The 20,759-nt window shown below is 44.8% G+C and overlaps 1 protein-coding gene across 1 annotated transcript in view; it reads right to left on the bottom strand.

Moving 5' to 3' along the window:
• Positions 1-318: 318 nt before the first annotated feature.
• Positions 319-20,759, bottom strand: part of LOC132996975 (dystrophin-like) — a 138,417-nt gene continuing 117,976 nt past the window's right edge. The window contains exons 45-65 of the mRNA XM_061067346.1: positions 18,345-18,467; positions 17,957-18,129; positions 17,609-17,723; positions 16,524-16,699; positions 15,746-15,893; positions 15,316-15,441; positions 14,908-15,057; positions 14,705-14,803; positions 14,147-14,246; positions 13,247-13,416; positions 12,975-13,092; positions 12,290-12,501; positions 11,921-12,075; positions 11,579-11,768; positions 8,535-8,707; positions 8,265-8,421; positions 6,875-6,986; positions 5,808-6,076; positions 5,368-5,514; positions 1,845-1,908; positions 319-383 (exon numbers count right to left, since the gene is read on the bottom strand). Coding sequence (XP_060923329.1) covers positions 319-383; positions 1,845-1,908; positions 5,368-5,514; positions 5,808-6,076; positions 6,875-6,986; positions 8,265-8,421; positions 8,535-8,707; positions 11,579-11,768; positions 11,921-12,075; positions 12,290-12,501; positions 12,975-13,092; positions 13,247-13,416; positions 14,147-14,246; positions 14,705-14,803; positions 14,908-15,057; positions 15,316-15,441; positions 15,746-15,893; positions 16,524-16,699; positions 17,609-17,723; positions 17,957-18,129; positions 18,345-18,467 — 3,042 coding nt within the window. The remainder of the gene's footprint in view (positions 384-1,844; positions 1,909-5,367; positions 5,515-5,807; positions 6,077-6,874; positions 6,987-8,264; positions 8,422-8,534; positions 8,708-11,578; positions 11,769-11,920; positions 12,076-12,289; positions 12,502-12,974; positions 13,093-13,246; positions 13,417-14,146; positions 14,247-14,704; positions 14,804-14,907; positions 15,058-15,315; positions 15,442-15,745; positions 15,894-16,523; positions 16,700-17,608; positions 17,724-17,956; positions 18,130-18,344; positions 18,468-20,759) is intronic.

The following is a 20,759-nucleotide window of genomic DNA, read 5'->3' as shown; positions in this document are numbered from 1 at the left end:
GCGAAAAGTTTAGGAAAGTATCTGGAGTTCAGTGCACGTCTATTGGGAGTTCACAACCTGCATGGTGTGGGTCGCCCTGCAACTTTACGATCAAAATCCATTTAGTACAGTTCATAGCTTAGGGTGGTAGGTTTTCTGCAAAGCACACTCCACTTGGTTAAAAGGTTAGTTCACTGCAAACTGTGTTTTCATGATATTCAGCCAGTGTTAATTATCCGTCAGCCTCACTGGAGCTTTAATATGAACTGGCCAGAATTTGTGCAAAGTCTCGGTACGTGAGGAGCAGTGGCGTGGAGCCGCTGCACCACACCGCGGTACTTACTTGATGTAGTAGGGCACATTGTTGGGGGAGACGCCCTGCTCGAAGGGGATCTCTACTGACCCTGCAAGACAGACAAACAGGAGTCAACAACTGTTCACGCCGTCTGCAGGCCAATAAACGTTTCACACACCCGTTTTACTGCAGGATCAGCATCCTGAGGCTCTAACAAAAGCATGGCCATCCAGGAAAAGTGCAGGACGGCATGTAATAAAAAAAGTTCTCTTCAAAGTCGTATACATGATAATGAAAAACAGAAGAAAAACAAGAGATATTGCAAATGATCTCACTTATTATGCCCACAAGAGTTGGCGCACCAAATATTAAAGCAGACTGTGCTTTCTGGGAATTGTCAGCACAGTTGGAGCCAATCAGATTGTTTGGCTGAAACTACCCGCTGTTCAAGCGTTATTGTGCCCACGGGTAAAATTTGCTGCAGTTAAAAACAGAGCAGTGCATTGTGGGACAAATGCCAGAACACATGCTGTGTATATTAACATAGCGGTGAGATATGAAAAATATGTAGATCCTCACTGTTCTCGCAGTAACGTCCACGTGCTCCTCATCACGTTCATCTTTATTATATCTCCATCAAATCTCCATCTGTTCCTATGTATCTATTACATACATTACCAAGCTGGAAGGAATATATGGATGAATGTGAATCGTCTCACATTCCCAAAGACTTTAATTAACTTTTATGTAGAGGTTATTTTAATTATGATATTTTATCTGTTTAGAAAAAAACAATCTAACAGACTTAACCACTTTCTTTCTCCTGTCTTATTTCCTTCTATAAGCCCCCCTGTGGTGTGTGAGTGTGGTCTTGTGATGATTCTGCAGCTGTAACTACACATCTTAAAAAATCTATGATGTTAAATATCGTTTCTATATCCTTTGTTATTTTCCTATGAAATGAAACCGATATCTGTATGTTCACATGCAGCTCAGATATGTGGGTGATGGCGATGAACATCAATAAGTGCAAGAGAAATGGTCAATTTGAAACATTTAACTTTGACAGGCTGGACAGGAGACCAAGTGCACATCGCCTCTCGATCAATTGGGCGATCAATGAGGGACTGGGACTGTGATGGGGATGAGAGCCTCGGAACATACTGGGTTAAGTGCTGGGGTCATATTGGAATTCAGTGATAAAAGAAAAATCAAGTTTCACAAACAGATCAATACGCCATCATAAGCTCCATGAGCGGCCAAATGAGCCACAGCGACCTGTTAACACTCGAGCCCTGTCCCTCTCCCTCTCTCTCTCTCTGTCTCTCTCTCTCTCTGACATGCCACTAACTGAGTGCCACCGAACGAGCTGCTGCCATTTAGTTGGATGCCTCATTTTGTCTTCCACAGATTGTCCTACCTCTGCCTTACACACACACACACACACACACACACACACACACACACACACACACACACACACACACACACACACACACACACACACACACACACACACACACACACACACACACACACTGCTACGATGTGTTCTAGTGGAATTACTCACCGTGCAGAAGGCCAAAGTCGCGGTGAGCGTCCGTCAGCTGCTTGAGATGTTCACTGATGGAGATCTGATGAAGAGAGAAACACGTTTAGAGAGATGGATCGATTTTGATGGAGCCAGAATCACCACTAGGACATAAATGTTCTTTCTGTGGGTTTTTAATTACAGTCTGAACATTATTGCATGAACACAGACAGGAGCTTATCTGGGGTGAAGTCTAACACAGATTATGAGGAGAAATCCCTATTTCCCAGCAAAATAATAATGAATATTGTAAATGCACAAAATGTGGTGATGCCAAGAAGTGATTTTTACTGATGTAACTGTGACAAATGATATCAACGCTGAAGAGAAAAAGCACTTGGATACGAGGACGGGCAGATGGAGGGAGAGGAGTTGGAGACACGGAGACAAGTATGGAAGCGATAATTGAATTTGTAGTGGAGGAATTAGAGAGGACGCAGTCTCCTGTGAGTCTCCTTCAGCTCCGAATGAGCTGTCTGTCGAGATGGAGTTGAGATAATTGTGCCAAATCATCACGGCCCTGCAGGTACACAGGGAGGCATGGCTCAGCCCGGCGGAGCCACACACACATTCCCTTCTTAACAAACCTATCCTACCTATCCTGCTGTTTTTTTATAGGACTGATTCCACAGGATCCTTAACATCATTTTAAATTACAGCAACATAAAAGAGGATCGACAAGACAATTTTTTGGTATCCCAATATCCAGGGAAGCAGTTCTGCACACCTGTATGCAGACAGGGGCTCCAGGAGAACAATGTCCAAGCAATACAAATGTCCACAATGCTCCAGAGTAAAACTGCACGTGTCTATGATTTCTATTTATTACAAAAATGTCCCTATTACTGAACTACATCGGTGAATACCTCACTACAATATTGAGGAAACGGTTGCAAAAATCCGCTGGCCCCATTTAAGCCTTTCTAATCTGGTGTGTAATTCACATAAAAAGCCAGCTGATGCTGAGCGTCTCCCAGAGGAGCCAGTGTGTGTCTATAGCCGCGGATGCTTCCTGACACAGTGTTCAATGATCTGATGTTCCCAGGCAACACACTCACACCGGCATGAGGAGCTGTGGCAGATTTTTCTTGCAGGAAGTGAAAAAGGTAGCGGAAGAATAAATCCTCTTCCTCTGAGAGTCGTCTTGAGGCTGAGCGACTGATGGGTTGTTCCCCAGTCCGACTGGACAGAGAGGTTGATTAACCATCAGGCCTTTCTTACACAAACCAAATGAGAGGGCCAGTGATGACACATCCTCAGGGGAGTGTGTGCACGCCCGTGTGGGTGTGTGTGATAAATGGTATGAGATGAAAAAATTGTAGGGATGACCAGTCCTTTTTTTGGGGGGGGGGGCTACGATGCGACAGGAAACGAAACGATGAAATTACCTTTGAGTCCACCTCACCCAATCCATTCCTGCCTGAGTTGTTTTTCCCCGTATCCATGGTAACCTAATTAGGATTGTACAAACGAGAGGAGCGGGACTGTTGAGGAGGAATTTGTTGCAATTACTCAGAGTGCACTGTGTCTCCGTGCCGACCAATCAGGTCCAACCTTTTAGGCATGAAAGAACGCCGCGGACCGACTGAAGTAACCTGGCTTTGCAGGTACCACACACACACACAAACACACACAAACACACACACACACACACACACACACACACACACACACACACACACACACACACACAAACATGTTTGCTCACAAATACAACAAAGGACAGAGCACTGACTAAAGCGGAAAACATGGACGCACATCGGACACACACACATTACAAGGCAGGTGCGTACATATACACATAGACATACACACCCACACACACCCACACACACACACACACACACACACACACACACACACACACACACACACACACACACACACACACAAACATGTTTGCACACAAATACAACAAAGGACAGAGCACTGACTAAAGCGGAAAACATGGACGCACATCGGACACACACACATTAGCAGGCATGTGCGTACATATACACATAGACATACACACCCACACACACACACACACACACACACACACACACACACACACACACACTTCTATCACCTTGCAATTTAAAGTGGTGCCAAAATTCCTGGGCAAACATAGTGCTCCCAATAAACCACCTGCAATGGAAACTGGCTTTTTAAAAACTGCCAGTTAAATCCCCGTTTCTGTCCAAACCAAAACACTATTTCTCCTCTAATTCTCTCCTGGTTGAAAATGAGACACGGCCTGTATTTATTGAGCTGCTAAAAGTGGGAGATAAAATGTTATTTATCATATTCATTCAGACTTAAATGCTCCAAAATTTTAAGAGAACTGCATGAATAGTGGCATATTAAAAGTGGAACGTAAAGACTATAAATAAAAGTGCAAGTGCTTGTTAAAGGCTGAAGTAAAGAGAAATGTTTTGAGTTTTCTTTTACAGGAGACCAGTGCAGAGCAGCTGGAACTGGACCAGTGGGTTCTCTTCTCCTGGTTCTGCTTTACCTCCGAGCAGCAGAGTTCTGAATTATAGATCACAACCTCTCCCTTTGTTTTTGTAGAAAACGTCAATTAAGCTGATGGTTGCACCTTCGTTATAACACAAAGGTGTGTGTCTGTTTCAGTATTTTGTGTGGGTGCGTGCACACAAGCATCTGGTCAGGAGCTAACTTCAGAGAGACCGGCCGTCTGGTCCCGTCACCGTGGTGTCACCGCGGCGCCCGTCTCCGACCAGGACTCCTTGGCAGAAGTGGGTGTCTCTGGCAGCTGATTGGCTCTATCTGTCACCCGCGGTAACAATCACTGTCTGACTTGCTGCATGGCTGCCGCTGTGTTCACTGAGACTGATAGAGGCCCAACATGTGCTGCCTGGAGAGCGGGGGGGCTCTGCATTTATCGAGTGTGGAGGGGTGGGGGGGGGAGGGGGGGTTGTTGTTTAGCCAGCACACAAGAGCGGAGTTGGATTGGTGACCTGGAAAAGCTGACTTTTGATTGGATTTGGGAAAAGTTTACACTCAAGAAATGTGTTTTCTAGACATTTATCATCAGGATACGATTACGTGCCCTGTATAGAAAGATGGACTTATTAAAACAGGAGAATATTCATTCCATCAGATACGTGTGGTATAGATTAAAAAGCTAGGTGTGTTACTTTCTGTGTAGAGCTGCTGTCTCTGCATCCCATCCCATTGGAGGCGTTTCTTATGATATTTTTGCATTAAAACAAGTCAGCTGGAATGAATAAAAACAGCTTGAGACAGTTCTCTGAGCTAAACTTATTATAATTACTGCGTTATAGCAAATTAAATCTGCCTGTGTTTATCTCAGCTGGTAAAATCAGAAGAAAATCGCTAGAAATAAGACGACTGCTTTTGTTCCACTCGGTCTAAAATCAAGGATCCATGGTTTAAAATATCATTTAAATTAATCTGTGTCATCTTTGTCATTTAAAAGTGTGGTTTAAGCTGTGACAGACTTGTTTGTGTGTGTCTGTGGGCACGTTGTGTGTACCTGCAGCAGTCTCCAGCGTGTGTTGAGCTCTTCGATGCGTTCCAGGTTGTTGGGCGACAGCTGGATGTCATGGGGGCCGAAAGTGGACGCCAGCTGGTTCATGTGAGTTACATCATCTTTAATCGGAGCAATCTCTTCCTGGAACTCCTGCAAAAAAACACACCAGATCTCTGGTCATTTGTAAAAATGCACATTTATGGCCTCCCGTCTCAGTGTCAGAGATGATCCTTATGTAAACTATGTTTAGAGATATGGAACTAAGTCCTTCTCACTGCAGTCGGTGGGGAAGAAGGGTTGAGCAGATGATATAATTTGTACTAATGTATAGAAAATTGTAGTGGAATCAAAATGCTTCTGATATATCAATATAAAACAGTCAAGCTCAAGTTGAGTTACAGCAAATAGGTCAAGATGTATCAAGTAGCATCATCCAATCTGACCTTGACTCTTTCGATGTGCTCCGGCAGAGAGTCGATCAGCAGGTCCCCCACTGGTTCCCACGCCTCCTTCACCATCTCCGCCTGCCTCAGCTGGCCGTCCAACAAGTCCTCCGCCTCCTGGAGCTCCATCAGCCGGTCCAGAGCCAGCTCCAGCCTCCGCTGCCACTCAGCCGAGTCAGCGTTGAGCTGGTCCCACTTGACAACCACGTCATCGGCCTCCTTGCGCAGGATTCGCCCCACATTGTGTGCGCGCTCTTCAGGGCTGATATCTGGGTGTGATGGGAAAAATAGGTGACTTGAGCTCTGGTGACACAATCCAGAAATCTGAAAATCGCCTGTGGAAATTATGATTTAGGTGAAAATCTCCATATGTGTCCCTGTCAAAAGTAATTTAACAAAGTACCAAGGGAAATGTCACAGACTCAAATACATTTCTAAGAAGAAATGTGTCTTTTCTCCTCCTGTACCGCAGTGATTCATAGCTGGAGTTCTTTCTTTCTTTCTGTGTCAACTGAGTGTGTGTGAGTTGGCACCTTAACGGATTAAATGGGCCACAGTTAAAGTTCAGCTGTTTCGTATGAACCTGGTAAGCGCTCTGCTGCAGGAGGTGCTACAGGAAAGTCTGTGTATATGTGCTGAGCTCCACATGTGGCCGTTACCAGGCTGTTGCTAAGGTCCAGAGTTCACTGTGTGACTCAGAGACAAAAAGAAAGTGAAGGGGACCGATTTGTTCAACTCACTTCATATCTTCCTTTTCTGTCGCGCTTCAAGACCTGGGGCTGATCTCCGCATTTGTACGGTTGAAAATGTCTCCAATTAATAAAGTATTTCCGGTATTCACATTCAGTTTCTGCATTTAAATAGCAGCTCTGACAAGGTCCTTTCACATGTTAATGGATCTGTGATGTAATAACCTATAAACGACACACATTCTAGGTATAATGCTGACGTTCTTTATCCATTCAGCATGAAAAGCAATCTTAGAGCAATCTGAACCCTTGTAAGGATCTTTGTCAGTGTGTGTGTGTGTGTGTGTGTGTGTGTGTGTGTGTGTGTGTGTGTGTTACCTCTCTGATCAGGCGATGGTGTGCCTCGGGGCAGTTCTGACAGAAAGACTCCTACATCGTCCAGACTCTTCGTCACAACTGGCTCCTTAGCTCTCAGGTCCCTCCTGAATCCCTGTGAACACACACACACAAACACAACAAGTTTAATTGCACTAATCAGTAGTGGTATAGTAAATGATATTGTTTTTATAATCTCTCTCATACCTGATAAACCCCATGTAAAATGAAGTTTAACACCCAGGAGACTAAATGCAATTTTAAATGCAAAGGCAATTTTAAAATGACAGTGTTGTTATCATAAGAAAGTTAACAACTTATTTTCATTAAATTGATGTATTTTCCTGTTATTTATATCTTGAAACATTCTCATTATCAATGGTTCAGTTTCTGCTTTGGATGAGAGGGAGGCCACTGAATGCTTACACCTTGTGCTCATAACAAAATCCACACAAATCAGATTCATTGATTATTTACAAAAGCGGCTCACGGCCATAAAACTAAAAACATCCTGAGCTTCGTTGTAAAAAATCCAAAACATTTGGCTCCTCAAATGAGAAAAGTTCCACAGCCGCTGAAATAATTATGATCAAATACATGTCATTGTATGGGATTATGCAGAAGAATAACCTTGCCACCGTTGCAGGTTCAGGTCTGGGTTCCTCCCTGGCCCCTGCATACATCATTCCACTAAAAGCCTTTTTCCTAATGCATACCTGCAGGAACTCATCATTTTGCAGAATCATTGTAGTCTTAATGCATGAAATGGTCAAATCAGCAGAGCCAATCATCTCCCTTCGATTGCATATAATTGTGCGTAAAATGGGTTTTTCATTCATCCCTTCCAATTATTCAGAGCCTTTGATTTGTATAATGTCAGTGAGAGAGACGGCTGCTACTGCAATGAAACCACAAAGCTTTTTATTATAAAAGCATCAAACGGACTCATTTGACCGACTGCTTTCTACACTGGCTTCACAGAAGTTCTATATGTTCAGGAGCTCCACTTCAATGGAGGGAGAATTCTGACTGATAATACACACGGAGACATTCCAGGTCGTCTGGAACCAGGACAATGAGTTGGACAGAATTTAGGCTCCGAAAAGCAGGGAGCACCTAATGGGGTTGTGGAGGTTACGGGTTCCGAGCTTTACCTTACAGGCCCTGATTCACTGCTGCCTCCGAGAGGACTGAGCTCTGAAATGAAAGCATCTGATAACACTGGAAGAGCCACGGACTCATTAACGTCCCTGTGATCCCGAGCTGTGAGTGAGATTCAGACACAAACGCACTCTCTCATGGACAAAGTTGCTTCAGAAAAGCAAGAGGAAAAAGAATTTGGGGAATCTGTGTCTGTCTGCGTCCCACACAGTGTGAGTGTGCTTCCTCCTACCCGGTGTGTGTCCAGCTGCGACTGCACGGCGGGGACATCGCCCCCCACAGGCGGCTCATGAGCCAGCTGTTGACTTTTAAGCCTCAGCCAGTTCAGGAGCTCCTGCAAGGACATGTGGAGCCTCTTCCAGGGGGCCATCTCTGAGTCCAGGTGGGCCCTTGGAACACAAACGCAGACATTTGTATGTTCCTGTTGCTTTGTGTAAACTTCTAGAGTAAAGTCAAAGCATTTCCAGTGGTTTCTGTGACAGGAAGCATCAGTTTCCCTCACCTCATGCTGAGGGTCTTGTTGCACAGGTCGTTCCAGCGCTGGCTCATGTTGTCCAGACGTTTCTGGAGCAGAGCAGCGTCCGCCGAGTCGTCGAGCGAGGTAAGAATCCTTTGGCCATTCTCATCCAGGGAGTGGTACAGCTCTGTGTGGCTGTCAATCTCTGCCTGGAGGTCCTGGTAACACACACACACACACACACACAAACACAAAGTGAGACTAAGTGTCAAAGAAGCAAGAGCAATGAATTCCATTGGCACACACACTTCAGTTTCTTAGTAATAGCAGTCATCTTTCACGAATTCGCTTTTTTCTCTGCTTGGGTAGAGTGCTCAGTAATGGGATCAGGAGCTGAGGGGTAATTTACTCTCCGGGATTGAGCCATAATGCAGGGCTTAATGCATCGTGGATGGGACCTCCTGTAGCACTAAACTGTCAAAATGTGTTTTTCAGCCTGGCGTCAGCTGGTAGCTGCAGCATCAGTGGTCCCACCTGTGTGCATTCCTCCTCCTGAGAACCCATTACTGAAGCTCCTACTGTTGCAGATAGGAAACAGGAAGGACTTCACAAACCAATCTTTGTGAAGTGAAAAGGGAATAAATCTCGATTCCCGTGAGCACCTCCTGGTCAGGTTTACTGAGAAAACAGTGGGATGCCAATCTCTCCTGCATATGAAGGATGTGCCACTCTTATTCATTTTACCTCGAGCCTTCTACCATTTACTTAGTGTTAGAAAATGGACTACATTAATATCCTGCTTTTCTGAATCTTAACAACCACTCAATGCACTTTACAAAGCAAGTCACATTCTCCCAAGGACATGTTGACGTATGGACTGGAGGAGGCGAGGATTGAGTCACCGATGCTCTGGTTAGACGACGAGTTTACTTCCTGAGCCACAGCCGCCACAGAAAAACAACAAGACTCACTCAATCAATTAGCAGGTCTCAGAGAATCAGTTAAATACACAAACTTCTACCAAGACTTTTCAGTGTTTCAAGTCAAAAGAGTCATCCTTATTCAAACCCTTGATATAGAGATATAAAGTTGTATAATTAATACAAATTATAACCCATTTCACGGATGTACATCCAGTGTTTACCTCTCTAATAATTTGAATTATAAGAAGGGAAGTTCAAATATTGTAATGACTTTTCTTTTCCCCCTTTAAATGCTCAGAAGTGAGTCCAGCTGCGAAAAGTGGAGGGAAAACTTCCTGTTAAAGAAAGTTGCGCTCACTGGAAGTTTCATGATAAATTAGATGACATGAAATTTTAATGATACCTGAAGAGAAAATTGGGTCATTGCACCAAAGAATAGGACACCGATGAGAATAGAACAAATAGAAAACAGTGACGACAGGGAAGATGGAGTGCAGTATTAGACTGATGAATGTGGTTACACAAAGTGTGTTATGGCTTTGAATCTGAATCTGCTCTAACGGTTCTCGCCCTCCGCTGTGAAAGACTCAGAGTCTAAACTTTGATGTGTTTGTGTTGAATAGTTGTTTTCACACTTTGTTAGCACTTAGGTTCACAATGTGGCTTAACGTGTCAATGAATCTTTCTGGTGTACAACACTAATACATTAAGACCAAAATTCCCTATAAAAAAAGATACCAAACAGTTTTTGTATTAGAAACACACTTCACTAATGATTATTCATAAAAGAGCATTGCCTGATTTTGCTTCCCAACCTGCACGTGGTAGATCTTCCTGCGCAGCATCCTCCAAACTTTAGCAAAACTAGACGTCAAGCAAAAGTATCATCATCCTCTGCTTCTTCTAGTGCCTCAAGATTAGCTCCCAGTGTCACTGCATTAGAATGCCCTCTGTTTAAATGTGTGTGTGACAAAGAGAGAGATTTTGGAGATGAAGAGTGAGGGGAGCGGGGGGGGGGGCGTCATAGAGACATGGAGGGAGAGTTACGGCGGAGCTTACGGCATGAGTTAGAGCGAGTTAGCAAGACAGAGGGAGTTTGAGAGAGAGAGAGAGAGCGGAGATAGAGAGGAAGAGGAGAAGAGACTTTGCTGCATAAAACGATGAGTGCGCTCATTTTCCAATTAAACGTTATCTGTGAGCCGTGTTGTAGCTCGAGATAGTGTGTGTGCTCTCTGGATCCAACGCCGCGTTAACGTCCGCCATTATAATTGGACACAGAAGACTATCTCAGCCCAGCATACAGTGCTGCTGTTGTACTGAGAGAGCTGTGTGTGTGTGTGTGTGTGTGTGTGTGGAAAGGAAGTGTGCACACACTGAATTTGCTACAGTGTTTTCGAAAAATTAATTTCCAAAATGTGTGCGTGCGCCGTTGCACCAGAAAGAGTGTGTGGGTGCAGGGTGAGGGCCGAGGGTCAAATCATGTTCTCTCGCAGAACAGAGCCTTCCCTTCACCACCCACAATGCAGTGGGGGGATTCTGCATTTGTCAACCCAGCAGCTGTAGACCTATGAAATGTCCTTATTCTGCCATGTCAGGATTCCTGTCATACCAGCCAGAGCAGAGTTGAGTCTCCAGCTCCAGGTCAAAGAGAGGAAATCTGGTTCTGGATGTCTGGTCGAGCTCAGGCGCCATAGATACCACGTAGAATAACGCTTAATATTTGTGACACGAGCCAACGTGAGGATAAATGTGAATGTGAAGTTCACCAGACTTGCAAATGGACCCACAATCAATCCTCAACACTGTGTAACGCTGCAGCTAAAGGTTGCACATTTCCGTCTATCTTCAGTGAGAGTTGATTACGTAAAGGAAAAGAAGCGGTTTGGCCTTGTTCTCTTTTTTCAAGCTGTCTGTTGAGGTCTCACATTGAAAACTTTCTGACAGAGATTTAGAGCGACAGTGAAAATCAATGCAATAATTACACAATAAATAACTAGGTCATTCAGTTACATGCTCATGTGTGTGTGACCTGGAAATTCATCAGTGGAGCTGTGCACAGACTGGGGACAGGAATATATAACAGAATGAGCAGGATGTGTGTGTGTGTGTGTGTGTGTGTGTGTGTGTGTGTGTGTGTGTGTGTGTGTGTGTGTGTGCATAGCCTACCCTCCACTGTGCCAGCAGGTTCCTGGCGGCCTCAGGCTGCTCCTGCAGTCTCTGCTTGTTGGTGGCGTCGATCAACACGTTGCAGGTGGTCTCAGCCTCCGTCAGCCAGCTGAGGAACTTCTCCAGGTCCAGGTGGAACTGCTGCAGCACCTTCAGACCCGCCTCCAGAGCAGACTCCCTGTCGGAAACCCTGAGGAGACACAGATACATGTCACCAAGGTGATATTAGTATTATTTGAGCCAGTTCCTTTAGCGTTTAGGAAACCACATTATATTGGATGCTTTTTCTTGTGTTCAATCGAGTCATAAAGTGTTTTTTATATTCAGGATGTGTGTTATTACCGTTTGTTGATGTGTGTCCAAGTAGCCATCATGTTGTCGTTGACCTGAGTGACCTTGTGCGTGTCGTCATTGGCGTACAGTGTCAGCAGTTTGTCAGCTAGTGCGTTGGTTTTATCCACCTGACCCTGCCCCTGCTGCAACTCCTTCAGAAAGAACTGGAGAGGGACAGAGGGACGGAGGGACGGGGGGACGGGGGGACAGAAAGAAGAGAGGAAAAAAGTGTCACACTCTGATTCACACTGATCTTCTACATGGCTTCTCAGTAGAAAATGGTGCTGTATATATAGTATAATATATGTATTTACATATATATAAATGGTGCCAACATATTAATGCAGCCAGTGAATAATGTAGGAACGTCCAGTTCACCTTCAGTTCAGCATTCTGTTGCTTCAGTGCTTCCACTGTGTAAGTGATCTCCTGCCAGGACTCCAGCCTCTCACTGGCCACCATGATGTGATGGTCCGCCCCCTTCTTTGCGTCCAGCCAATCGGTGGAGTCCTGCAGCATGTTGTGGAGCTGCTTCGTCCGGTCGGAGAGTTTGGTCTGCGAGTCCTCCCAGTGAGTCTGGAGCCGGTCGACTACCATGACAGAAATAAAGACCAAACAGAGGAAGATGTTGCTCCACTTGGTCGTTCTTTTGTTGGACTAATTGTGTGACTAATTTAGCTGGATCCGCCAAAAATTGGACTTGCATACAAAGTCTTAATAGCCCGCTTACAATCCGAGACACAAACACACAGACTATAAATGGACACTATGGGGACTGGGGAGTAGTGTATTTGTTAGAGGCTATTTTCATCGGCAGATTAATCCACATTTGTTGTTCCACTGAGTATTTGGAAGGAAAAACAGTTACAGCCTTTCATTTCTTACTCTTTGTCTGTTTCCGTTAGTTGCCATCTGGTTTTTTAATAGTTCAAAGCAGCTCCCGCCCAGAATGTTCTGACTCAGGCATGCAGTCATAATTTTTCAATGTGGTTGTACTGTGTTGTTTGTCCTGCATACATGTGGGTGTGTCATATATGTGTGATAGAGAGAGGGTGACACATACTGCGTTCAGTGATGGCGTTGCGCGTCTCCTGATTGCTGGTTTTGTTCTTCAGGTTCTGGGCTGCTGTGACCTGTCTCTCCAGGAGGGGACGCTTCTGGTCCAGCTGCCCCAGAGAGTCCTGAAACCAGAACATACACAGTCTTGTTTTTATTCACTGGTTCGAACCTTTAATTAGAACGTACAGTAACTCACTGGCACTCGAACCTGTCTCCTGCTAGGTTCATTAAGAACACTTCCTATATCTAGTTATTTGTGACTTTTGGGCTCCTGACCTTGAGCAGGCCGATGTTGTCGCTGATGTCCTCCAGGTCGGCCACCACCACTCGCTTGTTCTGCACCATGTTGTCCAGCATGGTCAGCCAATCAGTGAGCTCAGCCCAGGACTTGTTGAACTGAGCCAGCGCCGCAGAGTCAGGCTGGGAACTTGCTGTCAGAGTTTCAGCTGCGACACAGACACAATCATTGAACAATTCATGTGTGTTCAGTTATTGATACTGAGAGGCTGATGCACTGTAACAAGCTGGTGCTGTATTTTGAGCTCACTTTGTTCGGTTTATTCAAAGATTAGGTTCAACGTGTGAGATTTTTCTATCCCTTGTTTCTGTCCGTAGGTAAAGTGGGGGAGCGAAACCACCACTTTACTCCCCCCTAATTAAATAATGGGGATGCACTTCCTCCACTCGCTCCATTACTCAGGTGCTTGCCACCAAAATCGAGGTCAGGAAATAACTAAATTGTCAGAGCGCTGCTTTTGCTGGTTGTTCCTGGGCCCTTGGAGTATAATCAAAAGACAATAGCACAATGTTAAAGCACAATATCTGTGCCCGGGAGCTCATTTTTTCCTGGACCGCCATCTAAAGAAGGAACCTTGGACTCATGCAGATCAAAGCATCGAGGCCGATTTATTTTCCAAGCAGAAAACGTGTCCTATTTAACTGGATCCTACTGGGGGGTGTCCTGGTGCAGGGTTTGAGATTAAAGGGACCCTTGCCTCTATATATATGACAAAGGGACCAATAGTCTGCTTCAGTGTATATGCAGACATGTAAGGTATTGTTTATGGGATACTATGCATCAAACACATGTCCTTATTTCTTGTAACTGGAGCAGTCAAACCAAACAGAGGAGTCACAAGGCATTCATGTCAGCTGTCTGGAAAAACAGAGGCTTACTGGTTTTTCTGGCCACCAGGAGAGCAGCCATTCTCTCTCTATGCTGCCGCAGCAGCTCCAGGATCACGGTCCAGTCTTCTCTCAGCTTGGAACATTTCATCTGTCACACACACACACACACACACACATGCACAAAAGGCTGAACCCAACAATGACTTCACAGATAGAACCAAGTTGTACAAATGCAATTATTTGGATTCAGCATCTTCAGGTGTGGAAAGATGTTTTTGATGTTCTCTGACATATATTAATAAAGCACATAACGTGGATGTGATGAAATGTTTGCAACAATGCCACTGGTGAGATGAAAGTAAGAGTGTGAGATTGATTTTATTCCCCAGAGGAAAACAGCAGGTCGACATGTCTTTGTTTATCATCAGTCATCACCGGCATGATTCAGACAACGATTCACACACTGAGAGAATAAATTGTTTGATTTGATTCAGTGTGTGTGTGTGTGTGTGTGTGTGCAGTAAGATTCTTCCACAAAATACAGGCAACAGCACCAAGAGGAAAATATGCCAAAGGATGGTGATTTTGAGCGTTTGATTTACTCACCTTGTCTGGCTGGTTGGGCGGAGTGTCCTTGTACATTTGATCAGCTCGCGTCAAAACAACTTCCACCTCTGGTTGCTTTACTTGCACCTCCTCCATGATCTGCACACGAGTAATAAAACCGATCATTTCAGTCAGTTGCAGCTTGAATTGAATGGGAATGATGGGGGAAATAGCAGCAAAGTGTGTGTGTGTGTGTGCTGTACCCGGGGCGGTGGCTCCTCCGGGCTGTGCTCGAGCCGGGTTCTGGTGCTGGACGCCCAGGCTGCCAGGTCGTCCACCTGACCCTGAAGCATCTCCAGCTCCCTCAGGAGACCCTCAATCTCCAGCTGACGCTCGGGCAGAGCCCTGGACACCTAGGCAAACAAAGTATTTGATTAAATCACCTTACATCACGCTGTTCACAATATCTGAGAGTTAGTGTGGTTTACGTGACACGTGACACCTGTGCTGTATGGAGTTAGAGTCTGATGACGACTACAACAAGTCAAAAACTCATTAAATGTTGCAGAGGGCACGTGTGACTTCTTGAAACTGTGTGAGTGAAGAGGAAGGTCTGCTGACAGATGCTGGCGTGCTGCTCACTGACGTGTTCACAGCGGTAAACTGCTGACCTGAGCCCAGCGGCTGTTGACGATCCTGATGTCTTTCTGTTTGTCAGCAGGAAGTGTTATCTGTTTGTTCCTGGAGTTCAGATCGTCCACCGCCGCCTTCTTGGCAGGAAGCTCCTCCACGCGGGCCTGATACACACACACAGACACACACATGCACAGACACACACGCACACATACAAAACAAAGTCTTTTCAAGGTCGCATTTCACAGCATCTCACTGGAAACCGTGACGCCCTCTCAATTAAATGACACACCCACGAACATATATAATCACCTGCTACTCAAAGCTCAGGCTAATAATAAAGAAGTCATTTACACTATAGTAACACCTATATTCAATTACATGGATTAACACAAACTCACAGGCACACAAACTAACACACACGGCTCAGCGGATTACAACAGCTGCTGTGTGGGGTCTTGCTGGTACCTGGACTTTGCCCAGAGTGTCTCTGATGTGCTGTGGCTCTGCAGGCTGCAGAGGGATGGCCAGGACGCCCTCGGCCTTGTCCAACCAGCCCAGCATGGAGCCCATGTCCTCCTGCAGCGCTGCAGCCGCTGTACGAGCCTCTGAAGACCTGCAGGAGGACAACATGAAAAGAGGGGAGGAGGCGGAGATATGGTCTTAAGGAGGAAAGTCACACAATGTGTCCCTCCTGATCTCCTTCTGCACTGTCAATGGGCCTGTACTGTATATTGATAAGTCTCAAGGAGGTAACTCTAGCACCGTGCCACTGAGGCAGCTACAGAGGATCTCTGTGCACAAAGACCTTCAGGAGCACTTTGACAAAAACAGCAGAATACAACAGAATATTAGGGCAAGGAAACTAAATTCTGAGAATAAAGCTGGGATTTAATGAAAGAATAATAATATTACAAGACTAAACTTGTAATTTAAAATGCAACTAAATTGTTCTATTTGGAGAGAAATGTATTTAATTATCTTTGAGCAATATTAATATTGTATTTGTGTGCATGAATTAACAGACACGTTAATAAAATAATATTTTATACCAGCAATATTTCAGAGACATGTGAAAGTAAGAAAAACAAGTAGCAGGGACCTGCAGGCACGCACACACACACACACACACACACACACACACACACACACACACACACACACACACACACACACACACACACACACACACACACACACACACACACACACACACACACACACACACACACACACAAACACACACCTCCTCTTGTGCTCGTTGAGCTGCTGGCAGGCGTTAACCCAGCGAGTGTTGAGTAATTTGAGATGTGTCTGGAGCCGCAAGGCATCATCTGGTGTGCTCAACTGGCTGATGTCCTCTCCTGCCGAGTTCACTCTGCCCAGCACCACTTCCTGGAGAGGTATGGCCTCTGTCAGGTCCTGCACACACACACACACACACACGCACGCACAATATAATGTATGCAAATTATTCTATAGCTTTCAATACACTTATATGCTTAAACAGACTTCATGTGATATTCTGAGGCGATGAGAACTGCCCTTTTTCATTTATGATCCAATCAGGGGATGATATTTTGATGTTTTATATAAAATGGACAACACATAAACTGTGATGCCTGAGGTCAGACATTCAGAGGAAGTTGGGAGTAAAAACTCTGCTTCTCCATGTCAAAGCAGCCACTTGATGTGGTCTGGGCCTCTGATTAGGATGCCTGCTGTGTATGGAGGGTTTCCAGGCATGTCCATCTGGTCAGAAGCCCCGAGGGCAGAACTTAACACGCTGGAGACATTATACATCTCGTCTGATGTGGGAACGCTTCAGGCAATCCAGGAGGAGCTGGAGAGTGTTGCTCAGGAGGAGGACGTCTGCACTAACCTGCTTCCACCCAGACCCGACTCCAAATCAGGGTTATAAAACGGATGGGTGGATTCATGTTGATGACAAATGTTGATAATGACTTGAACTGACATGTCATGACATCATATGTTGCATCTTTTTAGGTCAAGTTATGTGATAGTTCATCAAACAGTGACATACAGCAACCGCTTGGGGGGGACAACTAAGAAAAAGAAAGATGACTGTGCTGACAGAAGCACTTTTGACTAAAGCCACTTGCTCTTGGGCACTTCAGCAGCATGAGTGGACACTACAGAACAAGGATGAGGCATCCGCAACTGGAATACACTCAGCAGCTTTCTGTTGTGTACATATGTGTGTACAAAGCTGTTTGTATATTTGTGGAGAAAGGCTTGTGTCTGTGGTTGTGTGTCTGTTGTGTGTGTGTGTGTGTGTGTGTGTGTTACCCTGAGATTGTGTCTGTGTGCTGTTGGATCCGTCTCAGCCAGTTTCAAAGTGCCCTCAGCGTCACTCAGCCACTCCTCCACCCCCTTCTGATCCGAAACAAACTTCTGCCACTTGGAGTTGCAGTCCTGCCAACGTCTTGATGTGCACACATGCAAACACACATAGATGTTTGTTTAAACACAACATGTACAAGTACACTCACTGAGCATTTTATTAGGGACAGCATACTAACACTAGGCAGTTCCTCCCTTTACTTTCAAAACAGCATTTTGGCAAATTTATTCTAAAGGATTTGTGAGGAAACAAATGATTGAAATCTCTTCCAGCCTTATCCATCAATCTATCCTTCTCCCTCAGCCCCTGCTTACTTCAGTCTGTCCAGGTAGAGCTTGTTCAGTTTGTCCCAGTTGGTGCTGAGGAGGGAGGCCGTCTCCTGGATCCTCTGACCCTCCAGAGGCCGTGCACTCGACACCATTTCCTCTCTGTGGGCCAACGCTCCCTCCACCGGGCCGCGCAGCTTGTCAATGCTCTCCTTCCCCTCCTGTGTGTGGGTGTGAGGATGAAACAGGGCTGTGATTCTGGAGGATGCTCAAAGTGAAATCATGCAAAGTTTGAAACTTTCTTGTTGGAAGATTTGATTTGATCTTGCTTTATCCTAACCATTACTTGAAAACATATCTGTAAATCTTCGTAAATCTCCTTTTCTGAGAAACATGGTCCGTGGCTTCTAGACAGAAACATTAAAGCCTTGCTGACCTTCAGGCAATGCTCTTGCTGAGGCAGGTTATAATACGCCGCAGGCCAGTATTCAGGAGAGTTCAGCTTGAAGTCCGTCTCCGATACGGAACGCAGCAGCGCCTGCAGCCCTGTCATGTACTCCTGAAAACACACAGACGGAGGAAGGCGTAGGCACCAACATACAGGATGAAACAGCCACCCAGTAGAGAGGTAGAAAAGATGAATGCATTATTAATAAATAAGTACATGATACTCTACATGCTTGTTAATATATCTAACCAGGCTTCATTCTGTGTTAGGGCTTGTTTTAAGGAAAGAAATCAGATGTTGCACTAATTATGGAAACGACCTGGGCCTTCATTCGGTTTATTGCACATGAATGAAATTGAATATTATATAAATTCGATGAAAAATGATTTCAGCTATTAGAAGTGTTAGAAAATCGAAATTTAGATAAATAGGAGATACATGTACAATTCTAAACTCTGATAAATGAAACCCAGATCGTTTCATGTCTACCTGACAAAAAAATCTCTTCTACCTCATTACTAATTCACCGTGTATCATGATCATGTTCAAGCTTGTGTCAACTCACTTTGAACTTATTCAAGCTTTTCCTAATGAGTCCACTCTTGAAATGGTGAGTTGAAATGAATTTTACATTTCCTCTGACCGTGATCCAGTCAGCCTGGCTGATAAAGCTCCTCTACATGGTGCAGTGCAGAGATCCTGGGACATTCACACTCGGCTCTGTCATCATCATTTTGTGTAACTGCTGAGCTCATGTTTCCCGAGCTATCGCACTCGCATTAGCTTTATTAGCAGCCCTACGGAAAATAGATGTTCGCTGCTGGCCTTAAGTTAATGAGTCAGCTCTGGGTTCGCCTGACAACAATCTCTGTTACAAAACCATTCTGGGCCAAACTCCTGCTTATTTATCTTCCTTTAAAAAAAAAAAACAGAATTACAGAGGTGCTAATCTTTGCTTTATGGACATTGGGTAACTTGTTGACTGAATTGGTTGAATTGTTAAAAACATCACTGTCTGAAGTGTCTGTGTGTTATGAAATGAAATGAAGGGCCAGCGCTCTGAATGTCCCAGTTTCTCTGCTCACTATGAACACAACTCTGCCATACTGGGTTTCCTTATTATCATTAAGAGTCATTAGGAACTGTGAAAGACACACTGTATATTCAGCTCAGGCTTATTTAAATAATTGAAAGAGAGCCCAGAAGATCTGAATGATGAGAGGGAGACACTTAAAGTAACACGAGGCCTCCTCCAACTGAGAGAAGCTGGCGATAAAAACAATAACACAGCCTGTTACTGTGTGGAAATGAAATTAAGCTCCCGGGTCAGTGGGTCAGTAATGACTTTCACATCCAGGAGGACGTTTGGCCCGGCCACTTACTGTTCACATGTCTTAGTCTAGCGTGACTAATTTTATGCTTGTGCCAGTAAACACAGATTCCTATCCAGCGTTAGAACACTGAATTTAACTTGCTTGATGTCGTTGCTTCTTCAGATTTACAAAGACACAAAGCTTGTGTATGTGTCCTCAGGGCCTGCAGACCAAAAGGGTTTCTTATCGTGTGTCTCCCACTCTCATTGTCTGGTCTGCTTCTCTCTCTCCTCTCCTCCACTTGGACTCAACACACATCGACAGAGTAATCCATGCTGCATCAGTTCACTGCTGCTCAGGCACTGAGAGGACATGGGAATGACTGAGGCCTCAGCTTTAGAGCTGGTTTGAAACCAGCATGTGGCTCACTCCCTCCTGTGCATGTGAGTCTGCAGTTTGAATCCAGCAGCACAAACCAATCTTATACCATTAATGTGTGTTTTGGGATTGAATTGTTTTTCAAGTTATCACCCTCAATGAAACAAAAATATCTTTAAAAGTAATAAAAAAAAGCACTATGCAAACAACTAGACGATATTTTAAAGCCCTCCAGTCACTGAAACTAATTAGATCCAAATTATAAATATTCAGAGCAGAATAATTGTATTTACTCTGATTCATGTTTGGACAATCAGCACCTGCAGCACAGACGTGTATTAGGTCCAAGTTTCAGAGCAGAACCATGTGGTGTAAGTGCACGTGTTTGCCTCATGTGATTGGCTAACAGGATACGTACATCTTCAAGGATTGGCAGATCAGGGAACTGCCAGGGGGTAATGCGATTGGTCGGCAGGAGGGGGGGGGGCATGCAGTGACACAGTCAGACAGAGAGATCAATGAGAGTCCAACATGTGAGTGTGTTTCACATGTACACACAAGACATGTGTCAATGGATATGCAGCAAAGAAAAATGGAAAAGCAACTTAAATTGTAATCTTTCTTCAGAGATTTAAAGTCAATTTAAAACTACACTGAGATTCAGTAGGGGGGGGGGCTAAAGAATAAAAAGTATGCACTATTGGTTTTGCAG

Source organism: Limanda limanda, chromosome 23, assembly GCF_963576545.1.
Source record: "Limanda limanda chromosome 23, fLimLim1.1, whole genome shotgun sequence".
Taxonomy (NCBI): domain Eukaryota; kingdom Metazoa; phylum Chordata; class Actinopteri; order Pleuronectiformes; family Pleuronectidae; genus Limanda; species Limanda limanda.
Note: the sequence above shows the minus strand (reverse complement) of the source record. Positions and strands in the feature narration are given on the sequence as shown.